Below are 27,354 nucleotides of genomic sequence, written 5' to 3' on the forward strand. Positions count from 1 at the left end.
TATTGGTACATTGAATGTTTAAAAAATAATTGCATGAGCATTTAAATAAGACGTGTTGCTATTTGTAATCATTAGTTCTAAACAACATTTAAAAAAAATGTTAATGAATGATTAATCATATTAATTTTTTGACAGCTAAAATATACATACAACGTCAATTAAATATAAATAAAGTCGATACTATTGTCTCACAGAATAATAGTTTACAAACACGTCGGTGTCTATAATCTGGTCTGTTTATAATGAATAATTAAATTTAAGTTAAGAGGAACTTTTGTATCTTTTGATCACCCCTTATTTTCAGTTAATAATATATATTTAATCATAAAGAGTTGTTAATAATTTATTCAATAATAAATTATTAAAATAATAAAAATAAAAAATAAATTATGAATACATTATTTGATAATATTTAAGGAGTGTCTAGCGGCGATACCAACTTTTTTTCTTCAAATAATAATCACCATTTTTCTTGAAAATGTTTAAATAGACGTGTCTTTTGAAAATGTTTATTTAATCCAAATAGAAATTCTAATGAATATTTTTTGAGTGATTTTACATTGTACACATTGTAATAAGTTCATTATGTTAATGCATTTGAATAATAAGGACACAGATCCTAATGTGATGAATTATAATTTTAATGAATATTATTCTATCATAAATTTATATTTTGTGAAAATTTCCGAGTGTATAATAAGTAAAAGGAAACCAACACAATAGACTTCTTCAAAAAATCACAAATTTACAAATTATTATAAGATAACTACACTAATATTACTATGTACATACCTATTTATAAGAGCCAATTGTTTCATAGTATATAACTAATTTAATTCTTTTTTTTTCTTGTAACGCTAATGGCCATGGATGTAAAAGCGGAAATTATTAATTTCAAGACCAATAAAAAAAAAATAATAATAATAAGTAAAATTTTTAATATCACATTCATTTTATTGATTTGTAAAACTATTTGAGGAATTTTATCTGCACCTATAGGCTATAGTTTACAGTATACACCATTACCATAATTCCATACACATGTCAAAAACTAATCGTTAACATTTTTATTTAGATACATCAACATTTTCAAAAAAAAAAAATAGCCTGCTTTATAATTTACAGTAAAAATAGTAGGTACTCATTATAAATAAAAAATGTACCCTTAAATGGTGAAAAAAGTATTTAAGTGTTCGAAAATATTGTTCTTTAGACGTAAACTTAAAAGTTTTAAAAGTAAGAATTTGAATAAATTATTAAAAGAAAAAATGGGGTGAACATGCTTGGTAAATCGTTCTGTATATAATATAAAATTCATATACAGGGTAATCCACCAAGAACGCACACCACCATGTTTTCATTTAATAATGAATTTATCCAACTTCTGGTTTTTGGAATTTTTAAGTTTTTCAAAGACCATTTATAGAAATCCTTGAATTTTACTGTACTATTAACTAGTATTTTGTTGAGAGTTTCCTTTTTTACTTTACATTATTTAGTGAATAATTTTTTTGAAAATTTCAGAAAAATGATCTACTGTATAATTTATAGTTGAATAAGGGTGTTGAGAAACAAGAAGTAAATACAGAAGTTTGTATCTAAACAAGACACTCTTTAAGTAGTACAAATAATCTCAAGAATTTCAAAATATAGTCTTAAAGTATATTTAAAATTTTCAAAAATCATATTAGGAATTATTGAAGAAATAAAAAGGGGAAGCATGCTTGGCGAACCACTCTGTATATATTTGTACACGTGACTAGTTTTCTGTGTCATATCTAAAAATAATGTTAAGTATTTATTTTAAATGAAAATATATAATGATTCAACTTTTATTTAGAACTGTATTATACAATAAATATTGATTAGTCACTGTAATAAAAAAATAAAAGTAAAGTTTTTATAACGTAATTTAAATTTAAATCACACTGGGGAAATAATAACTACTTTCTAGTTGTTTTTAATAATATCGAGAAACATGAATTCGGGTTTGATCGTAATGCTATAAATGAGTCCGATCATAGTATTTTTGTATCAATACAATTGATAGTAATATAATATTATGTTTGTTGATTTTGTGGAACGACGAAACGATGTTATTGAGTTAGCAATAAGTACATAAAGTATAGGTATTTAATAATATTTTTTTTATGACTTATGACAAATATGTAAACTAGTTTAGTAGCACCCAAAAAAATCGTAAAAATAATTAATTATTTCGTTGAAGTGCGGTGGCTTCGGACAAAATATGTGACTTATATAATATAATATTAAATCGATTACGATTTTTTTTTCGTCACACGGCGTAATGCATAGTCAAACTCGGTGCATTCGTGACGGCGAGGTCGGACGAATGCATGTCATATTCTAATAATAATATAATATTGTACACCTACTTAGTACATACTACATAGGTACTACACCTACATAATAATATTATTATTAGGGTACTGATTTGCACGCAATCAAAAATATTATTTGTTAATACTTATGTTGTTATTTATGCAAAAATATGTCTTTACAAAAAGTTGTACATTAAATTTTAAAATTTTATCATATAAAAAATAAAACGAGTAGGTAAATAATATGAATATTTAATGTACACCAACGAACGAACGATAACAACTGTAGTCACTAGCGTACTAGATTGTGTGTTAGATACCTATAGTTATATAAAAAATACATATATTTATGTCTCACATGATAATGATTATCTTGTCAATTGTCAATAATGCAATATATTATTATGTCTGCGAATGGGTAAATATAAAACATTTTACGATATCAACATGTATATTTGTATTCTTATTGGTTAAATATTTAAAAATAATTTATTATGCGATTATGAACAACAGTAAAATTAATGGATGAATAATAATACGTCGGCCGGAGCACACTCGCAGCCGGTACCGTATTATACATTATAGTAGTCTCGGGGACGGCGACAACGACGACGACGATAATACAAAATACATTTTATATACCTACCTACTTTTTTTTGCATAATATTATGTACGGTTAGCGTGAAACCTACGCTCTCGTGAAATAAAAAACTCATCAATGGCAGAGGGCAGGTATATAATATAGTAGTAAGTACTGGCGCGGAGGCGCGTTCGTTCAAAGGGCCTTTTCGTTTCCGCCGAAAAATAATATTACCCATATATTATATTATTATATAGTTTACGATATTTACGCGACGCGCCGCCGCAGATGATGCGATTTTCGAACGGCGGCGGCGGAGGAGGGTGAAACGGGAGGGTTGTCGTCTCCATTAATGGCACTGGAGGATCGTCTGTTTCGCGGCGGCGGCACGGCTACTATATTATGCGTGTATCGTAATAATACAACCGCCACTGGAGTCGCGGGCGCATGCGCATAATATCATTGACACTGCTGCTGCTGCTGCTGCTGCTGCCGCCACTGCCACCACTGCTGCCACTGCCGTGACGTCACGCGGCCCACCGCCGTCGCGTGTATACAGGGTAGTTCGCGATCACCTCCACTCGATTACTCGATTTACTCTTTAGTCTTTGATTATAACACCTATATGCGTGTGGGAATTCGGAGCCTTGTTCCGGTTACCGTGCTTTTATTTCCAGACCGCGAGAAGTGCCTGTTATTTTCACTGCAGCTAACCGTAATTGTTTGTCTTATCCTTTGGACGCACGTGGATTGAAATACCTCAGGGCTATAGGGCTAGACGCCCTAAAAATAATATATATTATTTCTGCAATCAGTTATACATAATATATTTAGTCAAGTAGACGCGATAATGCAATATGTACCTATAACCTACTGCTCTATTTCTATTCGATTTTTAGTTTTTTTTTTTCAATCATATAAATATCATATCATATCTGCTCGAGAATTCGAGAATTTCAATTAATGAAACGGGGATGGGGTGCTCATTTATTGAACACAAACTTAATACTGCCAAGGCTGGAGACTATAATCGCTTTTAAGTTCAATCACCACGAAGAACCTAAGCTCCCGACAACGTGCGGTCTTCAAGCATAATATATCTATGCGGCCATGCGAAAATCCAAAAACACATATCGATATTAACTGCATCATGTCCGAGTCAAAATAAGGGCATAACGGGGGCACGAGCGTGTTCGGCGAATCACCCTGTGTACATATTATATACATATTACATTATATTATGTATACGCCGTTGACCGGGTCGACCGGGCGGCGGAGTCGGGTGTTCCGGCGTACCCGTTCAACCCCCGCACCCCGTTTCATTCCAATCCCCGCCCACCCACATAGGCGCGCACCCCCGCGTCCACTGACGCCTCCGACTACGGCGTCTTTGTATTGATCAACCGATGCGCGACGCACACACACGGGCGACGCAAACGTTAAACGCGAAAAGAGAGGAAAAAATCTAAAATAATAATAATGAAATAAAATTCGTCGGCAACCCCCGAACTAGGACGACGACGACCGCCGCCACCGCCATCGGCAACGCGCCGTGATCCTATCGTCGTGCGCGCGAAATTATTACTACTATTATTATTATTATTATTATTATTATTATTATTATTTTTATTACTATTATTACTACCGCCGTTGCAGTTATATCATTACTGTTTATTTATTTCGACGTTTTATTTTAAATAGTACGCGCGCGTCCGAGCGTCCGGTCGGACACGTCCAAGACACGTCGTATATCGTTCCGCTAATATATTATATTAATACGACACGTCTCACGTTATACGGAGTACAAGTGTACCCGTACACGCCTATACCGGAGGAGGCCAGCGAATCATCCGATACTCGTACGTACAGTTACACCTATAGCGATACATACGGATCGCATAATTGTTGTTATTTATACGAGCGCACGCGATTCCCATTCAACGGCGGTGCGACGGGGAAAACGTAATAATATTACTATAATATCGTCGCCGTAATATCGTACGCGGCCACCGGCGTTCGATCCGCGCGCGCCCAGTCCGCGCGCCCGTCCTCGTCGCGCAGTCACGTCCGTCACCGGCGCGTGCACCGTACTCGTCGCGTGTCCGTCCGTCCGTTGTCTCGCCGCGCGCCGATCATAACTACTGCGCCCGGGGTTATGGACGTGGCGGCGTTGGCCGCGGCGACCGAGACGACGACCGAGACGACCAACTCCGCGGCCACCGCGGCAGCTGCTGCTACGGCGGACTTGGCCACCGCAGATACGGCGAGTACCGCGGCGAGAGCGACGACGACAGCGACAGCGACAGCGTACACGAACAGTTGTGATTGTGATAATACGGCCGCGCTACGCCCACCCAAGGTTCGCGTCAGATCGTCGTCTTAAGAGGATACGCGAGTGGGGCCGCACAGCCGAGACTTGATCGCAGGTCAGTAATAATATCACGACGTTGTATTCTATTACGCGTTGGGAAGCTTCACGTTAGCGGTGAAGAGAGGAGTCGTGGTCGACGCTTTATTTTCACGTATAGGTAGTGCCTAGAGAGTAGAAGGAGAACCGCTCGAAACAGTTCTACGAGTAAGCCTGCGGCGTATACAGTGTTGGTGGGGGGGGGAGGGGTTACCCGGGGCCGAGGCCTAGATTTAAAATTTCGGGTTCAATCAAAACGTTCGTCGTGCTTACTGTACGTTTGTTCAATAATTATAACCCCCGCACCTCGACACTTACCTGCAGGCCTAATCGGCCCATAAAATGAAAACAATATGATTCCTACAGATACGCCGCCGTACGAGACCTTTGGCTGATCATCACGCATTCACGCCCACCATAAAATAGGTACCTACATGACATTATAATATGTAGGAACCGTTAGACCCGAAATACGCGTTTTTCGACGAGGTCGTGGGATATGTTGTTATGAAGTTATAAAAAGCAACGACCTGCAGCGTGTACGCATTATACCTATTTTAATTACTCTATCTATACGCAAATAGTGATTAAAAATTAGGTAGCTTCTCCGTCGACCGCATAATATGCATTTTGCCTCTTTTCCACAGTTTCATCATGCACACATTATATACTATGTGTGCCGTGCAAAACGATCGATACACATGTGCGAGTATTATATTATAATAATAATCGTTATATACATATATCGCGCACAGCTCTGTGCGTGGCTCTCAAAATTGGTTCTGTGTATACGAACTACCCGGCATGATTATACACTACCTATATGGATTAGTGTGTGTTATTACTCCGCGATACGTCACGTATGGTAATGACCATGTGCACGTTCGCTGTGCTCACTTTGAATGGGTAGGTATCGTGTGATTTACGGCCAGCGAACACGAAAGTGACGAATTTCGTCGATCGACCACTACTATGCACAGCAGGTACAATACAATATGTATCATATAATCGTGTGTACATACGGTGACATTATAATATATTATTATTATATCACAACCTGTATACGGTGTGCAGTTGGAGCGACCGTACGGAGTGTTCTACAGTGTTCTCACAATAACACTTGTGGGGGGGGGGGGGTATTGGGGTTAACTGCTTTTGCAGATTTAATATGAGATGCTTATGCGCTTCTGGTGTTTGCAGTTAACGACCAAATAATGAATAGCTTTTAGACGGTTCCGAATGATTAATGGCGGTGCATGACGTGGTGCCAGTGCATATTTTATTATTTTCCGGCTACGTCGTCTGGTGGGGCAGGTATATTCACGGGAGCTGTGGATACCGTTATAGGTAATATGGGAATGATATACCCTTTGTTATATTGTATGCCTACGCATCTGTATGTCGTCTTAGAAATACTATAATTTTGACGATTTGACGATTTGAAATTCATATTATTATCATAATGTGCTTGCACACTGTACCTATGTATAATATAATTGTTTAATGATTTATAAGTGCTGATTTTTATGTTCAGACAATAAGAAAAATAGAAAAGAGTATGCCCTATCAGGCATATACAATTTTATAAGCCATCAACGAGGTTTTTAATTTGGTGACCCACATTTTGTTTGTTTATTTTATGTACCGTCGGTAACCTATTTAAAAGGTTGACGGATTTTGATGAAAGTTTACCTGGATAACAGAATGAATAGGTTTACGAGTGGGTGGGTTACTGGAAAACTACAAACTGTGAAGTTTCAATACATTCTTTTCAAACAAAAAGAAAAAAACGACGTTTTTAGACTTTATAGTGGAATATTTTCTGATTTTCCCATTGTTTTGTATGTGTGGCTCTGTCATCTGTCAATAAAGCAACTTAGTCACTTTAACCTAAACGATTTTCAGCCCTTCATTTCGAACTCAATTACTTTATTATTTTATTTTATTCATTTAAGCGTACGTTGAATAATTAATATTAACTCGACAATGTATTGTCATCTTTAAAGAAACACTTTAATGTACATTCAGGTCAGTAGTTTTTAAAAATATGTTTAGGCTATATTCAAGTTTAAAGTATCTAATATTGTGCTGTTTGTTTTACATTAAATAATTATATTACATTTAAATTTCTCTTTGTACCATTGTAGGTGATATATTGATATTCAAAAATTGGTTTAATCGCTATAACTTATAATTGAAATTTACTCTGAACACTGGGAATTGGTATCAAATTAAAAATGTATTTTATTAATTTGAATTTATTAAACGTTTGTAATTTATTTACATTTTAACAGAAATAATATTTAATTATTGTAGGTGTAAAATAGTTTTCCGTTCACCGAAGTCCTTTCATATTTCTCAATTTACAAACAATAATATGATAAATTAGTCTAAGACAATAAATATACATTGCTAATGGTGTTCCAATCTTTCTTGTTTTATCATTTTTATTTAAAATTCTTTATAATTTTGTATTTTATTTACATTCTAATTATTTTTCTTATTATATCTACTGCCTACATTGTTACTTGAAACAAAAATGAATTTAAGTGTCTATTTTATATTCTAAGAGCACTGCCTAACTGTTAATAAATGAATAAAATAATGTATAGTTATATATAAATTGTATAGATTTCATTTTTAAATTGCACCCTCACTAAATCTGTTGGTTATCTAGATAATAAATAAACTTTTTACATTTTTATATTTGAAACTGATACAGAATATATAAATGTATTTATCGTATAAAAGAAAAACAATTTAATGTAATGGACCAATAGATTTATTTTAAATAAATCATGCAACTGACTTTGACTACAATGGTGTTACTATAATCGAAAGAATTTTGAACATATTGATCAAGAAAGAGAATTATTTTTGATTGTTATTTAATATACAAATTAAATTGAAGAACCATAAAACTTTATAATTTATTTTTATCTTACTCTAATATTATTTATTACTTATTAATAATTGGTCATTTATTTTACTCATTACACAAAACTGGTAAAAATAGAAACATTTTTTAAAAAATTGTATTTTATTTTTTAACTGAATAATAGGTGTGGTTTAATACAGAATTTTAATTAATCAAGCATAAAAGGTAGGCATATAGGTAGGCACATAATACTATTTATAGAATAACCTAATTTTTAATGAGGAATTTAATATATTCTAAAATGTAAAATATCTTAATGAATCTGTAGCTTTTTAGATTTGTTAAATTTGAAGTTATTTATAGTTACATAATATTGATGCATATTATGTATCTATTTAAAATTTCTTTGTATAATATATTATTTTCTGATTGTGCCCCAATTCTTGTATTTATAAATAAATACAATAAAAAGTGAGCTAATGATTCATAAAAATGGGACATTATTAAATGAGAACAATAATAACATTTATAATATTGCATTTTATTTATCAACAAAATAATTCTTTTATAGTATCTTCTTGAGTTCGATTTTCCATCAAAAATATTTTTTATTTTAATCCCTCTTTGAACTGTTTTCTTTATTTTTATTAGTTGCTTGTTATTAAATTATATTTTATATCAGAGATAATTTACACCGAGATAATTTACTTCATTGTTAAAATTTTTTAATGTTTGTTATTATTTCTTTTTGGAAAGAAATATTTTAATCGTGAAAAATAAATTTAAAAATTATAACCGAACTAAATAATTCTTTGGAAATGAGTTCAAGTTGCGTATAAAAAAAGTACACACAACTTTTAAGTAACAATTAACATAATATATATATATATAACTATAATTTACTTAAAAAGAACCAGTCTTATAAATAATGTAAAATGTATTTTTTTGAATAGTAAAATTGATACTTTTTACTACCATTAATTATTTCAATCTGTATCATGTATAGATTAATAATAGGTAATTGTAAGTACTTATATTATTGAGCCATCTAGGTAATTAGAAGTGGCGATATCATTTTTAGAAAATCAAATATGACTATCAACTAACATTTTTATTTTTATTTATCTTAAAAATATTATAACACAAAAATAAAATACCAAGTGAGTAGTACCTACATAATAATATATTATAATAAAATACAAGCTCTGTAGGCATGCACACCTGACAATACACATATAACCTATAATTTAATTTTAATCTGATTGATAAAATTCTAAGGTTCTAGATATTTGTGTGTTTATTTATTTAATATTAATATTTAGAATCAGCAACAAAATATGTATACAGTTGTAATTTGATTATGTGTTTGTGCTTTGTTTAAATTTGCATAAGTGCATATATTATAAGCCTTTAGTACATATTATAAATATTTATATCTTAAGGTGACGTCATTAATCTTGGACTTGGTAGTTTATACTATAATAAAAATTGGAAACTGACGTTACTGCAGGGGAATCGCACGATTTTTGGGTTCAGCCGAGAGGCATAAAACATATCGAAAACCTGGAGTTTGAACAAGTATACCTTTTTTTATCATTCTCATATATCGATGCACTCGAAGGAATGCGGTCTACAGTTATATAATGCGAAGTAAAACAATAAAATTGCCAAAAAGGAAAACATGGTTAATCCATATTATATACGGTTAGATATTGATCGAAATGGACAAATGGTGAGCGTATATGGTATATCTATGACCCTTTTTTTGTTGCCTTAAAGTAAACGAAATATTTTGTTTTATAAGTTTGGGTATGACACATTTAGGTGTAATGCTTATATGCGTGGAATATTGCAAACGAAGGTTGGCTAGTGGCGACTATAGTACGGATACTATAACATTATAAACCTATAATCCGTTTAAATATTTCATATAATTATTTAGGTATAAGTGTCATATTAATTTATCGTACATTAAAAATGTGCAAATTATTGGCACCAAATCCTCGGTTGATTTCCAAATTTTAGAATTCACCCTTTTTCGGCAGACGTTTTTTTTATATATTATACCTAACATGCAGTAATATCACCCTATTCCGCGACAGAACTGAATACTGATAAACGTCCAAACACCTCTGAATAATAATGTATCGATAAATCATTCGTTTACAAGGTGATTCACCAAACCAATTTTTTTCCCTTTAATATAATGAATTTATTAAAATTCTGATTTTTGAAATTTTCAAATATACCTACTTAAAAGTTAAAGACCATAATATTTTGTCATTTTTGTGGTCTTTTGTACTACTCGAGTACCTTTTTTACAGTAAATTATTTAGTAAATAATTTTTTTGAACATTTAGTCGTAGACACCAAATTCAAAATTCGAATGAGTATATTATGGTTCATCGGTTATTAAAATGTTTATACTAATGATTATCTCCATTAAAACGAATGGTTCTCATTTGAAAAAAAAACAGAAGTTTGTATCTCCACAGGAACACTCCTTAAAGTAGTGTATAGGTACGTACGAAGAATATCGATGGTTTGAAAACATGGTTTAAACTTATATATTTTAAAAATTCCAAAAATCGAATTCTGAACAACCGTGTTACAATAAATGATAACAATACTAATGCAATCGATGTATAATTATTGTACAGGTGCAGCACGCGTATCATCACTGCTGCAGTAGCCGTGTAATAGTCGCGACACGACGTCGCAATGCCGGAACAGAGCAACGATTACCGAGTGGTGGTCTTCGGGGCGGGCGGCGTGGGAAAGAGCTCGCTGGTGCTCCGGTTCGTCAAGGGCACATTCCGCGAGTCGTACATACCGACCATCGAGGACACGTACCGGCAGGTGATCAGCTGCAACAAGAACATCTGCACGCTGCAGATCACCGACACGACGGGGTCGCATCAGTTCCCCGCCATGCAGCGGTTGTCCATGTCCAAGGGCCACGCGTTCATACTGGTGTACTCGTGCACGTCCAGACAGTCTCTCGAGGAACTCCGACCCATATGGCAGGTGCGTACACGCGTTCCGGTCCGGTTTGGTTGTTGGTGGTCAGTGGTTATGCGGTATATCGGTGCGGCGTTGTCTGCAGGGTATACGTGCGTTGGCTGCAAGGGTGGCCGCAGGCGAGTGACTAACAGGGTCATCGCCCCCCCTCCCCCATCGGGGATTTCGTTACCTCTACGAGTAATTTAATAGCATATACGTTTCATTTATTTATTGGTATAGTATAGTATTGCATATACCGTTGAACGATATCACACTAAATTAAATAACCGCGGTATAAGCAGGGAACGTAATATTCAATTATTATTACAGATAACACAAATAAAAATTTTATTTAACAACACATTAAATATCACATTTGCATAATTCAATTTCAACATCTAAAGAATTCAGCCACCCAACGGCCTCAGTGATTACTTTGGCGAAATCCTCCAAATCCCCTTCGTATCTCCTTAGCTGGCAGTCCAAAATTAAGTGTTGCGTCGACTGCACACCTGCTCCGCAATCCCACGCCGGGCGTCCTCTCTAATTTTCAATTTATTCACGAGTTCGTTACATCTTTCATGTAACATGCGTATGCGGTTAGTTTGATTTTAGTTTTCCCAGGGAGGTCGGAGGTCAATGACTGGTACTGGAGTGCGCACGTTATATATGTGGGCGCCGCCCTGGTCTTTTTCTCATCACTTTGTCTTCCCACTCATCTGGGATAATCTTCATTGACTTAGAGATGGTCAGAGCTCTTTGTAAAAACGACTTCCGTGGATTGAGTGTTAGGTTTGTTATTATATGCATTCTATTGGAATAGCAGACCTGAGGCTCAAAGGATACATGCGCATTAGGTATATGTGACATATTAGCAAACATAATTTTATTTTTAAAATATTTCTAAAATAAAAAAAGTGTTAACAATGATGCGTAGTGTGCTGTATTAGAATACATATATTTGTATAGAATACCAAAATCCAATAATATACTAATTTGACAATTGGATTTTAACCTTACCAGAGCGGAATTTTATTCTGCATTTCTGCGGGTTCTCTTGAACTTTGGTTGTGGACACCGGCCGTCTTCAGCAAAACGAATTTTGCCAAAATGTGTGTCACGATGTGCACAATATTTTATCGATAGTAGGTTTATTAGTAGAGACTAGAGGTACTAGTGGGGATGGCGTGGACAATTCAGGACTAAAACGTGTTCGTGCAGTCCACATTTTTTTGAAAATATCTTGAAGTCAACACACACGCAATTTGGAAGGAGAAAGTGAGCTAAGAATCGAATTAACATTTTAAACATTTTATTTAATAATACCTATCAATATTGTTTTTTAATCGATAGCAATTAATTGATTTGAAAGCTTTAAAACTCTCAAAATTTGTCTCTAGTCGGTTGTATTTAACTATTTCAAATTAATTTGTCTACAAGTTTATACAATGTGAAGTTAAAATTTCTAAAATCAATTCAGAATATTGTACATATTATATGAATAAAAATGCATTACTTATAGCCGACAGTCGTCTAGTCATGCAGGTAACACCAATAATAGGCCACACCATCTCCTATAGTTTGTGTACTAGTAACTTGTAGGAATCTACACTCACGTATGCTGTCCTGCGTTCTTCTAAGCTAATATAGGAAACAATTTTAGATTCCTCATCATCAAGTTTAAGATTTATTTTTTTTTAAGTGGCAGGTGAGAGAGAATTGATCAATGAATATATACATACATGTTGCCATGATTAATAGTGCATACAATTTTTTCCTAGGCATAAAATGTATTAAACAACATTACGTTAATTATATGCACACTCTGCGGACTAAATTAGTTTGACCACGCCACTTGTGATTTTCAAATTGTGTTATTAAACACGAGTATCTATTTCAATGAGTTGATAACGACGACGCAATCTGATTTCTTCGGTTGGACTTTGTTTTGAATATGTATAGCCTTTTTAAGTTGACAAAAAACTTGAAGATTTCAACTCAATATGGTTTTGTTTGGTTAGGTTAGCGTTTAGCATACTGTTTAGTGTGCATATAGACGCATAGCGCATGATATTACAATTATTGTTATCTGGTACATAAAACTACGGTTTGATAAATCAGAGTAGCTGTGTAAAAACACAAAGAACTATTAAAACTGTCGGTTTCGGCCTTAAGAAAACACGATTATCTCACTGATGTTTTTTTTCGCGTCCATCGAGTCGTTCCACATTCGGTTTACCGATCACGGGCGATCAATCAGTTTTTCCTCCGTCGTCGGACGCCACTGGGTACATATTGGCACTTAACTATAATAATATAGTTACAAATACCCACTAAGTCGCCGCCCGAGTGTATCCACAAGCTCCTTCCTTCTTTGATGCAGGTTAAAGTGATTTACCTTTTTACTATACACTATATAGTAGACTTTAGTCGTGTTGATAAAAATTGTCAAGGGTTCTATGTTTAGAAGATCCTAATTCATACACTACTAAAATAGGTATAGATATTAATATTAATTCAAAATTGTACCATATTCAATGTAGGTAGGTACTACCATAATATTATATGCACTATGCAGATGTGTGGTTTTTGTTTGTGTATGGAACTACTTAGGTACCTTTACCAGACTCTCTGTGTTTGCATACGATTATACAGTATATGTTATGTATTATAATAATCGTATACACGAACACACGATGTAGGTCAGACATAATCGTTGGCTCGTTATTGTCGTATTACGCCAATATGCGCCATACTGGATGAATTGAATACTGCACCATATAGTATAACGTTATACCAATCTTGGAAAGTCGGAAATATAAGGTAAGCCCATTATAGGTGTTAGGTGATCAAATATATTTTCGAGGGGGAGGGAGGTGTCTCAATTCACCCGAATTTCGTTATTATCAATGACATTTATTTTTCAAAAAAAAAAATTGTGCCTTTGTATATCTTTAATATTTTTAAATTGGCATGTATATTTATATGTATAATCTGCTAACCATGTACTATGAGGAACATTGTATTACATTTTTTCTCCACTAAAAAAGTTTTATCGACACTTAAAGAAGAAAAAACTAAAAAAATCGAAAATTGCTCAAAATGCATAAAAAATATTGAATATTTTTCATCTACGAAAATTGCTAATACATAAGCATTTGGTGGAAATTGCACGTATCTTCAGTAATTTGTGGTTGAGTTGAATCAAAAAATAATATCGATTTTGTCCAACTGTTTTCTAATTATTAGGAAAAAAATTGAGAATTTTCAATTTTTACCTCTTAAAAGTGCCAATTTTATCCAAATATATTTCAAATATAATTCAATTTATAAGTTATAACTTTTAATTAATAACTATTACTTATATTATAAAAACATTGCGTGACTATTATTGGTATTTAAAATTTCAATATATTATGAAAAGATTAATTTAAATTTTAACATTACTTATAAGTTATAGGTTATGTATAATGTATTTGTTGCCTGTTGGTTCCTTAGTTTCTGATCATATATTTTGATTGTGTACGTTTATAAGATTGTCGTGTCGCTAGGTTATTTGCCACGCCCTTAGGATAAAAATTAAAACTCCGTTAGCGATTTGGTAAAACGAAACATTGGCACGGTACCGTCTTTTAAATAAAATAAATGAAATAGTTAATAGGAGGAATATTGTATAATATTGTAATTTTATAATTATTTAATTATTATTAAATACTAAAATAATATGAGCGTATACCTATACTACCAATATTTTATTTGATTATGAGTGGCTCAAAAAGTTTGACATCCAAAACTATTAAAATGTAATGAACTTACATAATAATAATGATAATTATTTATTACACACTTATAAAATTTAAAAACAATTATCAATGTAAAATAGGTAATTATAAAAAAAAAATCACAATGAAGTAAATTAATTCAATACTTTGTTTACGGTGTCATTGATATTTAAAAAAATATTCATTTTTATTTATTTATTTTAGTACAATACTGTCGAGTTTTTTTTGAAGTGAAACAGATATTTTATTTTTCCTATAGGCGTTAAATTATGATCATGCATCTCGGATTCATGACGTATTCTTTCAATTTGCATTGTATGTACATAGTACATTCATCCTGTTTAATATAGGTACCTACTAGAGAAGTGATGAACCAAACAAAATGATTGATTACTATTTACTATTATTCCTACACATGAAATATGAGATATTGTACCTATCATAAATAAAATTTATGATGGCGGTCGGCGACGTATATGGTATATGAATTATTATTTTAGATTCTCGCCAGAGAAAAGAATGTACCTATTGATTTTGCAGTAATTTTTTTTTTTAATGTTTTTTTATCTCTGAGAACACTTTATCTAGTAAAATGAAAGGGAAGTCAAAAATTGAAAGTTCTCAGTACTTTTGAAATAAAACGAGTGTGGGGTGGGGAATGGTCTGCTGTAGTTACAGTAGGTGTTGAGTGTACCTCGTCATTGGGCAAGTCACTGTTATGTATGTATGACATGTTAAATTACAATTCGATGATAGATCACTGCATACGAAAAATGATTCTGAGCAGAGACAGCTTATCAGTCTATACTTAATAGACGAAAAAAATATCTTGTCTATTTGTATTTAATATTTTTAAATAGCTATAATTACAACTTATTATGAACCTGTGTTAAATTGTTAAGTTTTTTGATCTCCAAAAATTTTTTATCGACAATTATTGAAAAAAAAAAAATTATACATTTCCCAAGCTTATAAATACGTTTGAAATATTTTTAAAAGTATGCCATATATTGAAAATGCAACTATAAACATTTTGTGGATATTTCAAATATCAATCTACGGTGAGGTTGTGAATTACGACTAAAAAAGAAAAACAATTAGGTATGTCAAAAACTGGTTTTGTGAGTAAATTCTTGTTTTTCCATAAGAAGGTTTTAATGATTATTAATTGTTTGGTAACCACCAAAATGTTAAACCGTATTACAGGGACTGAAAAAACCCGTTTTGGATAGAAACATTTTGAAAATATTGAGACCGAAACCCTAAATAGTTTATATTAGGAACCGATAGGTACCGAAACCTATATTCTGATAAATATGTTTTTTTGGATTTTTGGTTTTTTTTTATTGCATTACAATACCTACTACATTTACATTATTATTCTGAAAATAATAAAAATACGTTTATAAATAGTTATAGGAAGGCTTATATCTACAGTACTAGAAGTCAATGTTTCAGAGTCAACACTTTCAGGAATATATTAAATAGTTTTTTTCTCGTTCCGGTAATGTAAGTTAGTGTTGAGAGACTTTTTATCAAAGGTAAACGCCATACAAGATGAACATAGGTAACATCCAAAAACCTGAAAGACCAGTACTCTTAGGTAATTCGAAAAATGAATATATTATTTAAAAAATAATTTTAAAAGGTTCCTCAAAAGTGAGTCACTAATACCCAGTGGCGTAGCCAGGGGGTTTGGGTGTTTACCCCCCATCAACCCTAATAAATGTATTATTTAATTTATTTTAAGCGAAAAACATAATCATAGAGTTTATAATATTCAAAAAGCATTGAATGCATGAATTCTGTTTTGCAACTGGATGGATGTCTTAAAATTTGAAATCGTTGTATCCGAAATGAACGGTCCTGTGCACTTTACAGACTGCTGAGTTAAGTTTTCGGAAAAACGGTTAAGGTTTATATATTTTTAAGTCCAAGAGCATTTCTTTATTTTAAGTTTTCAACGTTGTTTCGTTGACAAGTGGGAAATAAAAAACGACCTACATTAAGCATATTCTGGTTCTGGTTTACATTATTATATCAGGTACCTACTTATTAGAAATACAGAACGTGAAGGCAGACCTCCCCCCCCCCCAAAAAAAAACAACAACATCAAAGCACAAATCATCAGGCACCTACTGCATAATAGTTTATATTTTTCTAACGGATGTCCTCCATAGCTACTTTTAAAAATGATGTGTGTTTGGCGATTCAATAACAGCCATGTTAAGGTAGGCAATTGCCATATCGTATATGTGCTACTGTACTACTGTATAGTCGTAGTCCGTACGTACCTCCTACTATATTTGGTATCATGGCCGAAATAGATATTTTGAGAATCAATATTCACCACGCTACGGTTTCATATTGTTACACCACCTAATTTAAAAGTCAGACCGTCGTTGTCGTCTGGGTAACTACAACACGCAGATACATTTATATAATTATACACTGCACATAAACGTTGTGCTGTCGTTTGGCCCTCGTCGAGTAAATATAATATGTGCATGTGACTACGCTCCAGACTTTAATATTATTGTGTGGGCTGAAATCTAGACAGATCGACTCGGTACAATGTGCGCCCAAGTCCAATAATTGTACTCCAATATTTTTTACAGAACTCTGCAAACGTCTATAAAAATATGATAATATGGGTAGGAACTAGGAAGTAAAAACTGGTGCATGTTTATCGATTGCATTAAGTGGGGGAGGAGGAGGGCTGAAAGGTTTTCAGTTGCTTTTTTTTCGTCCCCGCAGGAAAACAACACTGCCGGCAAACATTGTTTGTACAATTCGTTATTCGCGGTAGTCAGGTAGATGGGTAGGATAATGTATGTATAGGTACATAATATTATCATGTGGGTAGGAAAACTTCACTGTGTGGTTTATGTTTATTTGCCGAAAGTCTTCGGGTAATATATTCACATATTATTCATTCAGGACAGTTTACATTGAAAATAAATTATTACTTTATTAGGTAGGTACCTATATATCTATATTCTATATGGCTGTATCGCAAAAAGTTTTTTTTAACATACACAAATGTCAAATAATATAGTATTATAATTATTTGATTCTAGAAATTTATTAAATCTATACGTACCTAGTACCTATGATTAAAAACATGTAGACACTAAACTTGTAGTATCTATTATAATAGTTTATATAATATTTTCTCAACATAAGGATAGAAAAAATATTTTTAATCGATTCTGGTCCGTCAGCCTAAGTACCTACATATATTTTATGGCAGGTATTATTGTTATATTTACCATTTATGTAATTTATTTTGTTATCTTTTAACCTATAGACGGTTGAATTATTTTTTCTCTTGAAAACATTGAAATTGAACATTAGAAAATGTCAGCTTGTGTATAAAATATATTAAAATATCTAGGTACTTTAAAAGTTTCAAGTACCCACAAATAATGTTTTTAAATTAAAACAAAATTGTTATTTTTGTTTATATATTTTTAACAAATAACTATGTTTGTATGGGTAGGTACCTATATTTTTTTTGTAGTAAGAACTTCTCCTGAGAAATCTTGTTTGACATTTTCAATCCTCAGCTCCATAAATTAAATATGTTTTTAAGATTTTCAACCACAAAATAATTTTCAAATTTTCATGATCTGATGAATTTTATCAGCATTTTAATTTTGGATGTTTATAAAAAAGTGTTTGCTCACAATTATTTAATGCCTATTTGATAACTGCTTTTATAACGACTTACGTATGAGGAATCTTGTAGGTATTACATTTTCAAGCTTTTTGACTCATTAACAATTTTTTTAATTGTTTTTTTATTTAAATCTATAAATAGCGCAAAAAGAATCAAAATATATTTTGAGAATGTTATCATGTATAGAAAACATTTGAACATTACAAGTACCTAAGATTATTACTTATTAGACCCACCAGAGTACCAACTATAGATTCACTTTAATACAAGAAAAGATGCTGAAGTAGAAAGTCAAAGTATTTCTACTACCCAAAAGGTAACGACAGGCAGAAAAAATAAAACTACACATCATTGTAAAATCAATATATTTATCACTGCTATTAAAATCTAAAAATAATATATTTTGAAACTATGAATTATAGAACAAATTGTTTGTAAGTATAGTTTAACACTGCTTAAAGAAAAAAATGTAAAAATGACTACCATCCTATCTCTACTAACAAATTATAGTAAATTTATTAAAAAAATATCAAAACAAGTGTGAACAATTATTTGTGACTAAAATAATAAATTATTTACAGGTCATAAAAGAGACCAAAGGTGCGTCGGAGCTTCCGTCAATACCAATCATGTTGGTAGGCAACAAATGTGATGAGAATGACACTCGAGAAGTTTCAGCTGAAGAAGGTGATGCTGAGGCTCGACGGTGGGGCTGTCATTTCATGGAAACGTCAGCCAAGACCAACCACAACGTTAAGGAGCTGTTTCAGGAGCTTCTCAATCTGGAGAAGAATAGGAACATATCGCTGCAGCCTGAAAAAAAGTCCATGCGTGGCCGTAAGATACGGGAGAAATGCGCGCTTATGTAGTAGTATATTATGTACTACCAAGACACGCTCATCGGACATGGGGATATAGTTTTACATTCGTGTTGTTTAAGTTTCATAAAATAATTTTCCTTTTGTTAAGTCACAATTCATTGAGAATTATTATAAAATGTCACAGTAAAAATCAAATTAAAATTTTTTATTAGTGAGACTGATAAGCGCTGACAACACCAATTTATTTAGATTAGAACTTTAGAGCGATGTTACAACACAACTATACCGTGGACTTTTTTGGAGGTGCAAATATAAAAATGAATTTCAGTTGTATATGTCATAGACATATATAACTAGCAAAGATATAGTGCATAGGATTTACTTTGTATATATTATCTATAATAATTACTATATCAGTCAGACAGGGAATATGAATAATGGTGAATACTTTTGTGGAATCAGTTTTCACAGTACAATAGAATTAACATTTGTTTGAGTAATTATGTATGCAGTACTTCATACGTGTTTGATTTGTGCAGTGATTATTTGAGAGAAACAAGAATAACAACCCTAGATTTTGTAATTTATAATGTACATCATTTATGAGTAATGTTCAGCGTACAGAATATAAACTATACTTCTTTTTTATCATAATTAAATTTTAATTATTATAATGGGTGTTATATACAGTTGTAGTGTACCAAATTTTCCTGTATATAATGCTCATAAAGTACCATAAAAACATTAACAATTTTTATTTTTTAATATTTCTAGACAAGTAATATTGCTTTTCTTTATGAAGATGAGAATTATATATTGTATGTTGCACCTTGTACATAATATTTTAATAAACAATGTAGTTACCTAGTCAACAATATTATAATTATATTTTTAAATACATGACATTTGGTAACCTTTGTTTTTTTAGATAAATATTTTAACATGTTATTATTGTTTACAGCTTTATATGATTCATTTGTTATTCTAGTTGTATAAGTGTATTGTCGATCAATTTTAAAATTGGAAGTGATTTTTGGAAATCATTCTAATAAAAACATTTAGTTCCTGAAAATAATTTTCTTTATCATTGTTAATTTTACGCTCACAATTTTATTGTTTTTATATTTTCACTTATATAATACTATAGTTTGTAGATTTCATTAATTTTAATGAAATAATTAACATTTGTATAATTGAATCATTTTTTAATTTTTACATATTATCATTAAATTATTAATTTAATAGGCTAATAATTAGCTGAAATATTCAACCTACAGATGGGAACATAATTATTTGATATTTATTTATAATTACTAATTAGGGATTGCAAACTTTTTTGGTATTTTATAGAATATAAAAAAAAAGTTTTATTGTAATGTTAGCCTAATGCTCAATAAGAATTTATAAAAGAAAAATAAAAATAAAATTTTTTTTCAGTTTGTATTGTCCATTAAACACAATATTATTGATTATTATTTAGACATTGATATAAGAGCTTTGAATTGTTGTTAAATGTTCAGTAAATATGTAATATTGAATGTCGGAACGCTCACACATGAAATCATATAAGGCAAATCCAAAAATTAACACAATTTAAACATAAATTCACTAAAAAAAAGACAGTACATCGAGGAATTTAATAAGTTTAGTTATTACACTCAATATTGTCAACTTTTTAACTTTTTTTAATTTTTATTGAACTTAATTCACAATTAATTTTTTTTAGAAAACATATCAGAGAATAAAACTTCCTATTTATTATAGTCATATAAAATGTTTAAGTATCAAAATAAATACTTCAAAATGCTGGTATAACATTAGTCTTCATGCTTTTTCCTTTGTTATTCACCCATAGCTTGTAAACGATGGCGTGTAAGATTTGCGATATCGTAACAAGCTTCTGCGGTTAATAAATCTGATACCTAAAAAACAAAGAGAGCTTACATTCATTACTACTGTAGATAAAGTTCAGATTTTTTAGAAATACTATGTGAAATAAAATAAAATAATGTTTAATACATATTTTACTAAGATAAATGTATAAACATAATTATATAATATTCTTCTTTAATTGGAATGGAAGTAGTAAAATTCGATATTTGATAAGATTTTCTTGTAATTATATTGTTTTTGATGTTTAATGTGTACTTAAATCAGAATTTTAAGACTTATGCCATTGTTGTAGGGGAAATTGAAAGATCTAAGTAATGCAAATTAAAATGTAACTGTTAGTGTAAAATTCTAAAATTGCTCTTATCAACTTTTTTTCCTAAGCTTATTATCCATATTTGGTAAATTTGGTCCTAAACTTCTTATTCTTATAATTCTAAAAAAATCATTTCATATAATAACCATAATTAAAGAAAAAAAAATCATGAAATACAGTGTAAAATACAATTATTATATTTTTCCCATTACAACATGGTAATTGATTATAATAGCTGTTAAAATTCAATTGATACAAGCAAGTAATATTAATGACAAAAGAATAGAATTATGATGTAATGTTAATTTGATTTAGTAATTGGAATCGGATTTTAGGTTTACGCTTATATTTTAAGAACAGAAATTAGATAAGTAAAAATTGTGATATTGAGAATCTTTAATAAATTATAAAATTATATTAAAATTATTATAATTATATGAATAAATGTTTCTTTGATTTAATTTTGTATGGTTATTATTGATAAAATATTTTATTAAAAATAAAACACAATAAAATAGGTAAGTCAACGAACAAATTATTTTAAATCAAAACTAAATGTGTTATTTAGATTTCTTTTTAAATAAATTACATTTTCATTTATAGATATTGTGCTATACATTGAAAACTTTTGAAAACAAAAATCGACATTCAGTTACTCTCTAAATATTGATTTTACGATAGTCTAAGTAATTTATATTTTACTTATGGATATTTTCTCTCGAGTGTATTATAGATTCTAAGCTTCCATTATGGTTTTTAAATTATTTAATTATTGAGATGTTTAAATTCTAATTAAATATATGTCTTAAAGTAATACATTTAAAAATAAACAATTAAATTTTATCGTAGTAATATTTTTAAGACAGCCATAGTTTATTAATTATATAATAAAGTGTAATAGTGTTGTAAGACTTAAAAGAATAATTAATTTAATATTTTAATTTTATTATACTTTATTTTTTAATAAAATACATATTTTATGCAATATATTTTTCATTAATTCAATTTTGGGAAGAAAATGTGTCCGGATTAAGAAAATATTATTAAAAACATGGTATTAGATAAATTAGATATTAACAATAACACTTTACTATTCACATTTAACTTTTATACTTACAGTATACTTATTTGATTCTTCTAATGCATACTGTATACTTGTATCATATATAAGCATTTTATAATAAGATAATGCTAAAACTACATTACGCACTCTTGAAATTGTTTGTCTATCGCCAATATCAACTACCTATACAAATAATAATAATAATAATTTTCAAATTAAATTAAATTAATAATAAAAAATATACTTGTTGAAGATCAACTTCAAATCCAACAGGATCTTTATTATCGTTTGTTGGTTCAATCCAAATGTAACCATTGTTACCAAGTATGACACTAACTCCAGCTGACAAGTTATGAAAATGATTTTTACTACGTTTTATTAGATTAGATTGTACTTTTACTAATACTCCTTGTCCTAACTGTGAAAACAAAATTTAGATTACATAAATGTTTCAGAAAAAAAGCAATAATACAATTTTTTACCTTGCCATACTTCAAACTTCGCATGTGTAATGATAAAGAACCATCAGCAAATACAGAATGAACTTCAGCGCTAATTAAGTCACCTTCGCTCAAGTAACTTCTCATTGATTGTTCATCTTCCATACCTCTTCTTCTCTATAAAACATAGTATAGTAACATAGTAACACATTTCTATATAAAAAGTGATATTACTTTGTAATATATTTTTTTTAAATATAACTTTAACTCACTAGTTCTCCTCCTGGTAGTTGAATAGATGTTAGCAGTAGCACAGCATCCAGTCTAGCATTTATATCTACTTTCCAACGTTTATGCACCAATTCTGTTACACGAGCAATCACTACATCACCAATCTCTCCATTATAACGACACCGTAATGGACTAACTGTGACTAGTTTATTAATATTTTGTTCTACTCCTGCTACAGTTGCCTTCAATGATCCCGCTGATACATAAGTCCCATGACCTCTATATTGGTAATAGTTTATACAATTTAAAATATCTATAAGATAATAGATCAGAGGTAGAATAAGCAAATAATTTTGGTGGTAAGCAAAATTAGTTATTTATGGTTAACTATTACTTTCCTTAATAAGAGTAACTTACTATGTACTAGATACCTAGTATTTTATTATACACAAATAAAACCAAACTTTGGAATTCTATTATTTTCATTTAATATTGCAATATGGACATGTAATATTAACTGTGCCATACCCATAGACAATAATACTAGAAGCATGTTCCATATTTCTTTAAATAAAAATACCTAATTTACCAGGAAAGTAAGTGTAGCGTATTGGTATATTATTGGTACATTTTACAAATGTTTACCTCATGAATCCTGTTTGATCTCTGATTTTTTCACCAGGAGTAAAAATAATCGGCGGATTGGATGTAGGTTTCAGAACGGCATGCCGGGTCTTCTTTGACGCCAAGCTTATGGAAATATTCATGATGATGGCTGTGTCTATTTACACATCCGACGTAAAATAAAATACCTATCAAACAGAAATCATACTTTTTTACGATGTCTGTCGTCCACAAAACTTCAAATACGTAATACGATATTATTGTAACTCGTAGGCTGTAGCTTACAATAACTCTGTCTGTACTCTATAATGCCTATTGCCTACAATATTTACCTAGTATTTATCCATGCTGCATGGTGTCAAGCGATGGCGGTGATAAGGATAAAACTCGTGCTTCTGGTAAAAAAAAAAAAACACGCAACTGTTGACAAGAAATTATAACTGCCCGGAAAAGAATGGAAGAAAAAAAAACCGCAGAAGTTGCTTAGCTGTCTCATGATATAATTAAAATTGTCTAGTCGCAGGTTATTATTGACTATTAACTATTAAGGCCCTCTCTCTAGGATGGACATTTTTAATATTATAGAGGAATATATGATTTACAACATAACAATAAATATTATTTTGTACTATTGTAGTGATTTTTCTTTTATATTAAAATAAAGTACGTCGTTTTACTTTTAATAAGTATAGTACACATTACACAAGTATTCAGAATACAGCATTACTCAAATACTTTTTGGAAATAATATTATAAAAGTAGGTACCTTTAGAACACTACCCAAAAATGTTTCTAAGGATATTTTATAATTTAATCACATTACTAGTACACCTTACTATATTAGGTACCTATATAAGAGTTGTATTATTTAAGGAGAATACAATAGTCCTATTCCCCTCCATTGACTGTAATTATACTTACTTTATTACGGAAAGTAGAATAGAAGAAGACGTGTGTAATAACTATAGTGTAATATTACTGTATGGTAATAACACCCCCCCAAACGTATATTCAGGTATCATAACTTTTAAACAATTTAATTCATTGAATATAATACATTTAATTTTATGTTTCTAACATTTGTGCTATGTATAATGAATGATTAGATATATTATTTTGAAACGTACAAATTTTTCGTCATTTATCTTGTAGTGTACCTTATATCGTATTCTGATTAGCTGTTGTAAATTGTGAGCTTAATAAATGACATACAGAAAATAATTATGTTCTATGTCGATTATCGGGTTTGATTTTTGAACTTCCAATTCTTAAAAAAGTATGTTAAAAAAATGTTATTCCATAAATATTATTACATTTATTTTTGTTCGTGTAACTTATTAATGAAAATGTAAGACAATATTATTTAAAAGTTGTCCGTATAATAATATAAGTACATTTAAAAATATCGAAAATGCATATTAACACAGTTATTTTTATAAGCGTTTAAAGTCCAAATTTTGATAAATGTTGTCAAAATCGTGAAAATTTGCAATTATATTGTTTTGTCGTAAGTAAATTAAATGTTGACACCTTGAAACGTAGAATGTATCGATACTAACTTCAAAAAACCCTTCTCAGAGTCATCGAAATCCAGTCAATCCATTTAACACAAAAATACAGTGTAAATATTAACAAGTTTAGGAGTCATACAACAAGTCATACAGAAACATATTATGCAGTTGTTGTGGTTTTCAATAACCAAACAGCGGCGCAATGCGCCAACCCCAATACGTATCCAAGATGGCCATTCGGCATGAACATCGCCGAGCCACACTCGGACAAAAACCCATTCCAACCTTCTACCACCAGTAAATGGGCCTATAGCCCCATGCCCCGTAACTATAGATAAACGGTCCATCATCATACTTTCATACCTACTATAATGATAGGTATATCGGACAAGGCACTTCGACTAAACACACATATATACAGAAGAAACGAAGACATTGAAACGACAGCTGCCGACCACCATTCAAGTCTACATGCAGTTGCCCACAGAACCGTTTCGGTTTCGACAATAAGACTCGTCCGTCGCCTCCATACACGGTCACATTGCAATGACGTTCGCCCAGCAAGAATCCTTGCCACCAGCAGCCGAGTCACCGTGCTCTCGCGATTCCCAGGCGATTTCCTCGGGCGTTAAGTCTCTCCGCCAGCAGATGACTGCTGAGCCGTTGAACGATCACGGCGACCGCGACGTTCCTCCAGGTGCAGATATACACGCCACCAGAGCTCATCAGGAGTACCGAGTCGCCGTTTAACCGCGGACATCTTTCCGGAAATCGTAATGCCGGACCATCTCCACCAGCAAAACGAATTACCGGGTTGATCTAACAAAACTCTCTTCTCAGATATTCGGAGCTGTCACTACGCAGCGACACGCCCGCGCCAGTTCTTCGGGCGATCGTCCCCAAAAGCTCTGCATGGGACCGAATGGGTTCTGGGCAGGCCCAATTCTACAAAGTTCGAATCGGGCTGAGATGGATCATGTTTTTATGAACAATAGTCACTAGCCGGACCGGGCTTAGCATTTTATTTACTAAAAAAAAAAATTATTTTTATGAGACCTGTTCGGTTGCCGTACGTCAGTGTAACCGACTTCGACACAAATGCATGTATTTTGATAATATACATCCGGATTCTGGTTGTCCGGGCAGTCTCTATGACCGCAACGCAATTCGGTTTATTTTTGAATCGGACGGCCGCAAAGTTTATTTTAGGAATATAGGATAGCCAAATTCATAAACGACCCTAAGAAAAATTTGAGATTTATTTTAAGAAATACTTGAAATTTGTATTTATAAATCTCACTTAAAGATTTTCCTAAGTTTTTCTTGAGAAAAATAATATCTTAAATAAATCTTATACTTTGGTATTCATAAACAGTTTTTAAGAAAAATATAAGATATTTGTTAGTCAAAAGTAAGGGATAGTTAAGATACTTCTCGCGGACACTTAAACAATACTCAATGGTCGGTTGAATACAATCAATTTATTTCGATAGAACCGGACGATTTCTACTGCTGCGGTTGAAAATTGAAATCGGACAGTGTGATTGTGCACTTAATCAGGTGCGGACCGGCGGGGCTTTTATGAAATATTGAAATTATTAACAACATTTCTTTAAATAAGTATAAACTGGTTGTTGAGAAGTTGTTTTTAATCACTAATAATTCTATCACCTATGAGGAGAGCACAAAACACCAAAAATATAGCTAAGAATAAAAAAAATGCTTCAAAAAATTCTTAACAATTTCAATCAAAAAACGATAATTTTTAAAATAATTTACTATTA

At 31.4% G+C, this 27,354-nt stretch overlaps 2 protein-coding genes across 4 annotated transcripts; one reads left to right on the forward strand and one right to left on the reverse strand.

Annotated features, from left to right (window-relative positions):
• The first annotated feature begins 4,341 nt into the window (after nucleotides 1-4,341).
• On the forward strand, nucleotides 4,342-20,051 carry LOC111034920 (GTP-binding protein Di-Ras2). The gene is made up of 3 exons (XM_022316363.1): nucleotides 4,342-5,348; nucleotides 10,868-11,234; nucleotides 19,256-20,051. The coding sequence occupies exons 2-3, from the start codon at nucleotides 10,929-10,931 to the stop codon at nucleotides 19,541-19,543; spliced, it is 594 nt and encodes a 197-aa protein (XP_022172055.1). The 5' UTR covers nucleotides 4,342-5,348; nucleotides 10,868-10,928; the 3' UTR covers nucleotides 19,544-20,051.
• LOC111034919 (exosome complex component RRP4) lies at nucleotides 19,390-24,454 on the reverse strand. Of its 3 annotated transcripts, none has more exons than XM_022316361.1 (7): nucleotides 24,081-24,399; nucleotides 23,477-23,714; nucleotides 23,247-23,381; nucleotides 23,009-23,182; nucleotides 22,819-22,947; nucleotides 21,293-21,417; nucleotides 19,390-19,487 (listed from the first exon to the last, which is right to left on the reverse strand). In XM_022316361.1, the coding sequence occupies exons 1-6, from the start codon at nucleotides 24,200-24,202 to the stop codon at nucleotides 21,337-21,339; spliced, it is 879 nt and encodes a 292-aa protein (XP_022172053.1). In that variant the 5' UTR covers nucleotides 24,203-24,399; the 3' UTR covers nucleotides 19,390-19,487; nucleotides 21,293-21,336. The 3 variants fall into 3 exon arrangements, with proteins under 3 accessions (XP_022172053.1, XP_022172054.1, XP_022172052.1); XM_022316362.1 differs by lacking the exon at nucleotides 19,390-19,487 and having other exon boundaries at nucleotides 21,158-21,417; nucleotides 24,081-24,247; nucleotides 24,392-24,454; XM_022316360.1 differs by lacking the exon at nucleotides 19,390-19,487 and having other exon boundaries at nucleotides 21,158-21,417.
• Nucleotides 24,455-27,354: the final 2,900 nt, after the last annotated feature.

This window comes from Myzus persicae, unplaced genomic scaffold (assembly GCF_001856785.1).
Source record: "Myzus persicae strain clone G006 unplaced genomic scaffold, MPER_G0061.0, whole genome shotgun sequence".
NCBI classification, from domain to species: Eukaryota; Metazoa; Arthropoda; class Insecta; order Hemiptera; family Aphididae; genus Myzus; species Myzus persicae.

Bases quoted from the DNA above. Each gene is read 5' to 3' on its own strand.
- LOC111034919 (XM_022316361.1), bottom strand. From the start codon at position 24,202: ATGAATATTTCCATAAGCTTGGCGTCAAAGAAGACCCGGCATGCCGTT. The intron at 23,715-24,080 runs GTAAACATTTGT...TTACCAATATAG, and splicing joins GATCAAACAGGATTCATGAG to AGGTCATGGGACTTATGTAT. The intron at 21,418-22,818 runs GTAAGTATAAAA...TTTGTTTTTTAG, and splicing joins AAGAATCAAATAAGTATACT to GTATCAGATTTATTAACCGC.
- LOC111034920 (XM_022316363.1), top strand. From the start codon at position 10,929: ATGCCGGAACAGAGCAACGATTACCGAGTGGTGGTCTTCGGGGCGGGC. The intron at 11,235-19,255 runs GTGCGTACACGC...AATTATTTACAG, and splicing joins AACTCCGACCCATATGGCAG to GTCATAAAAGAGACCAAAGG.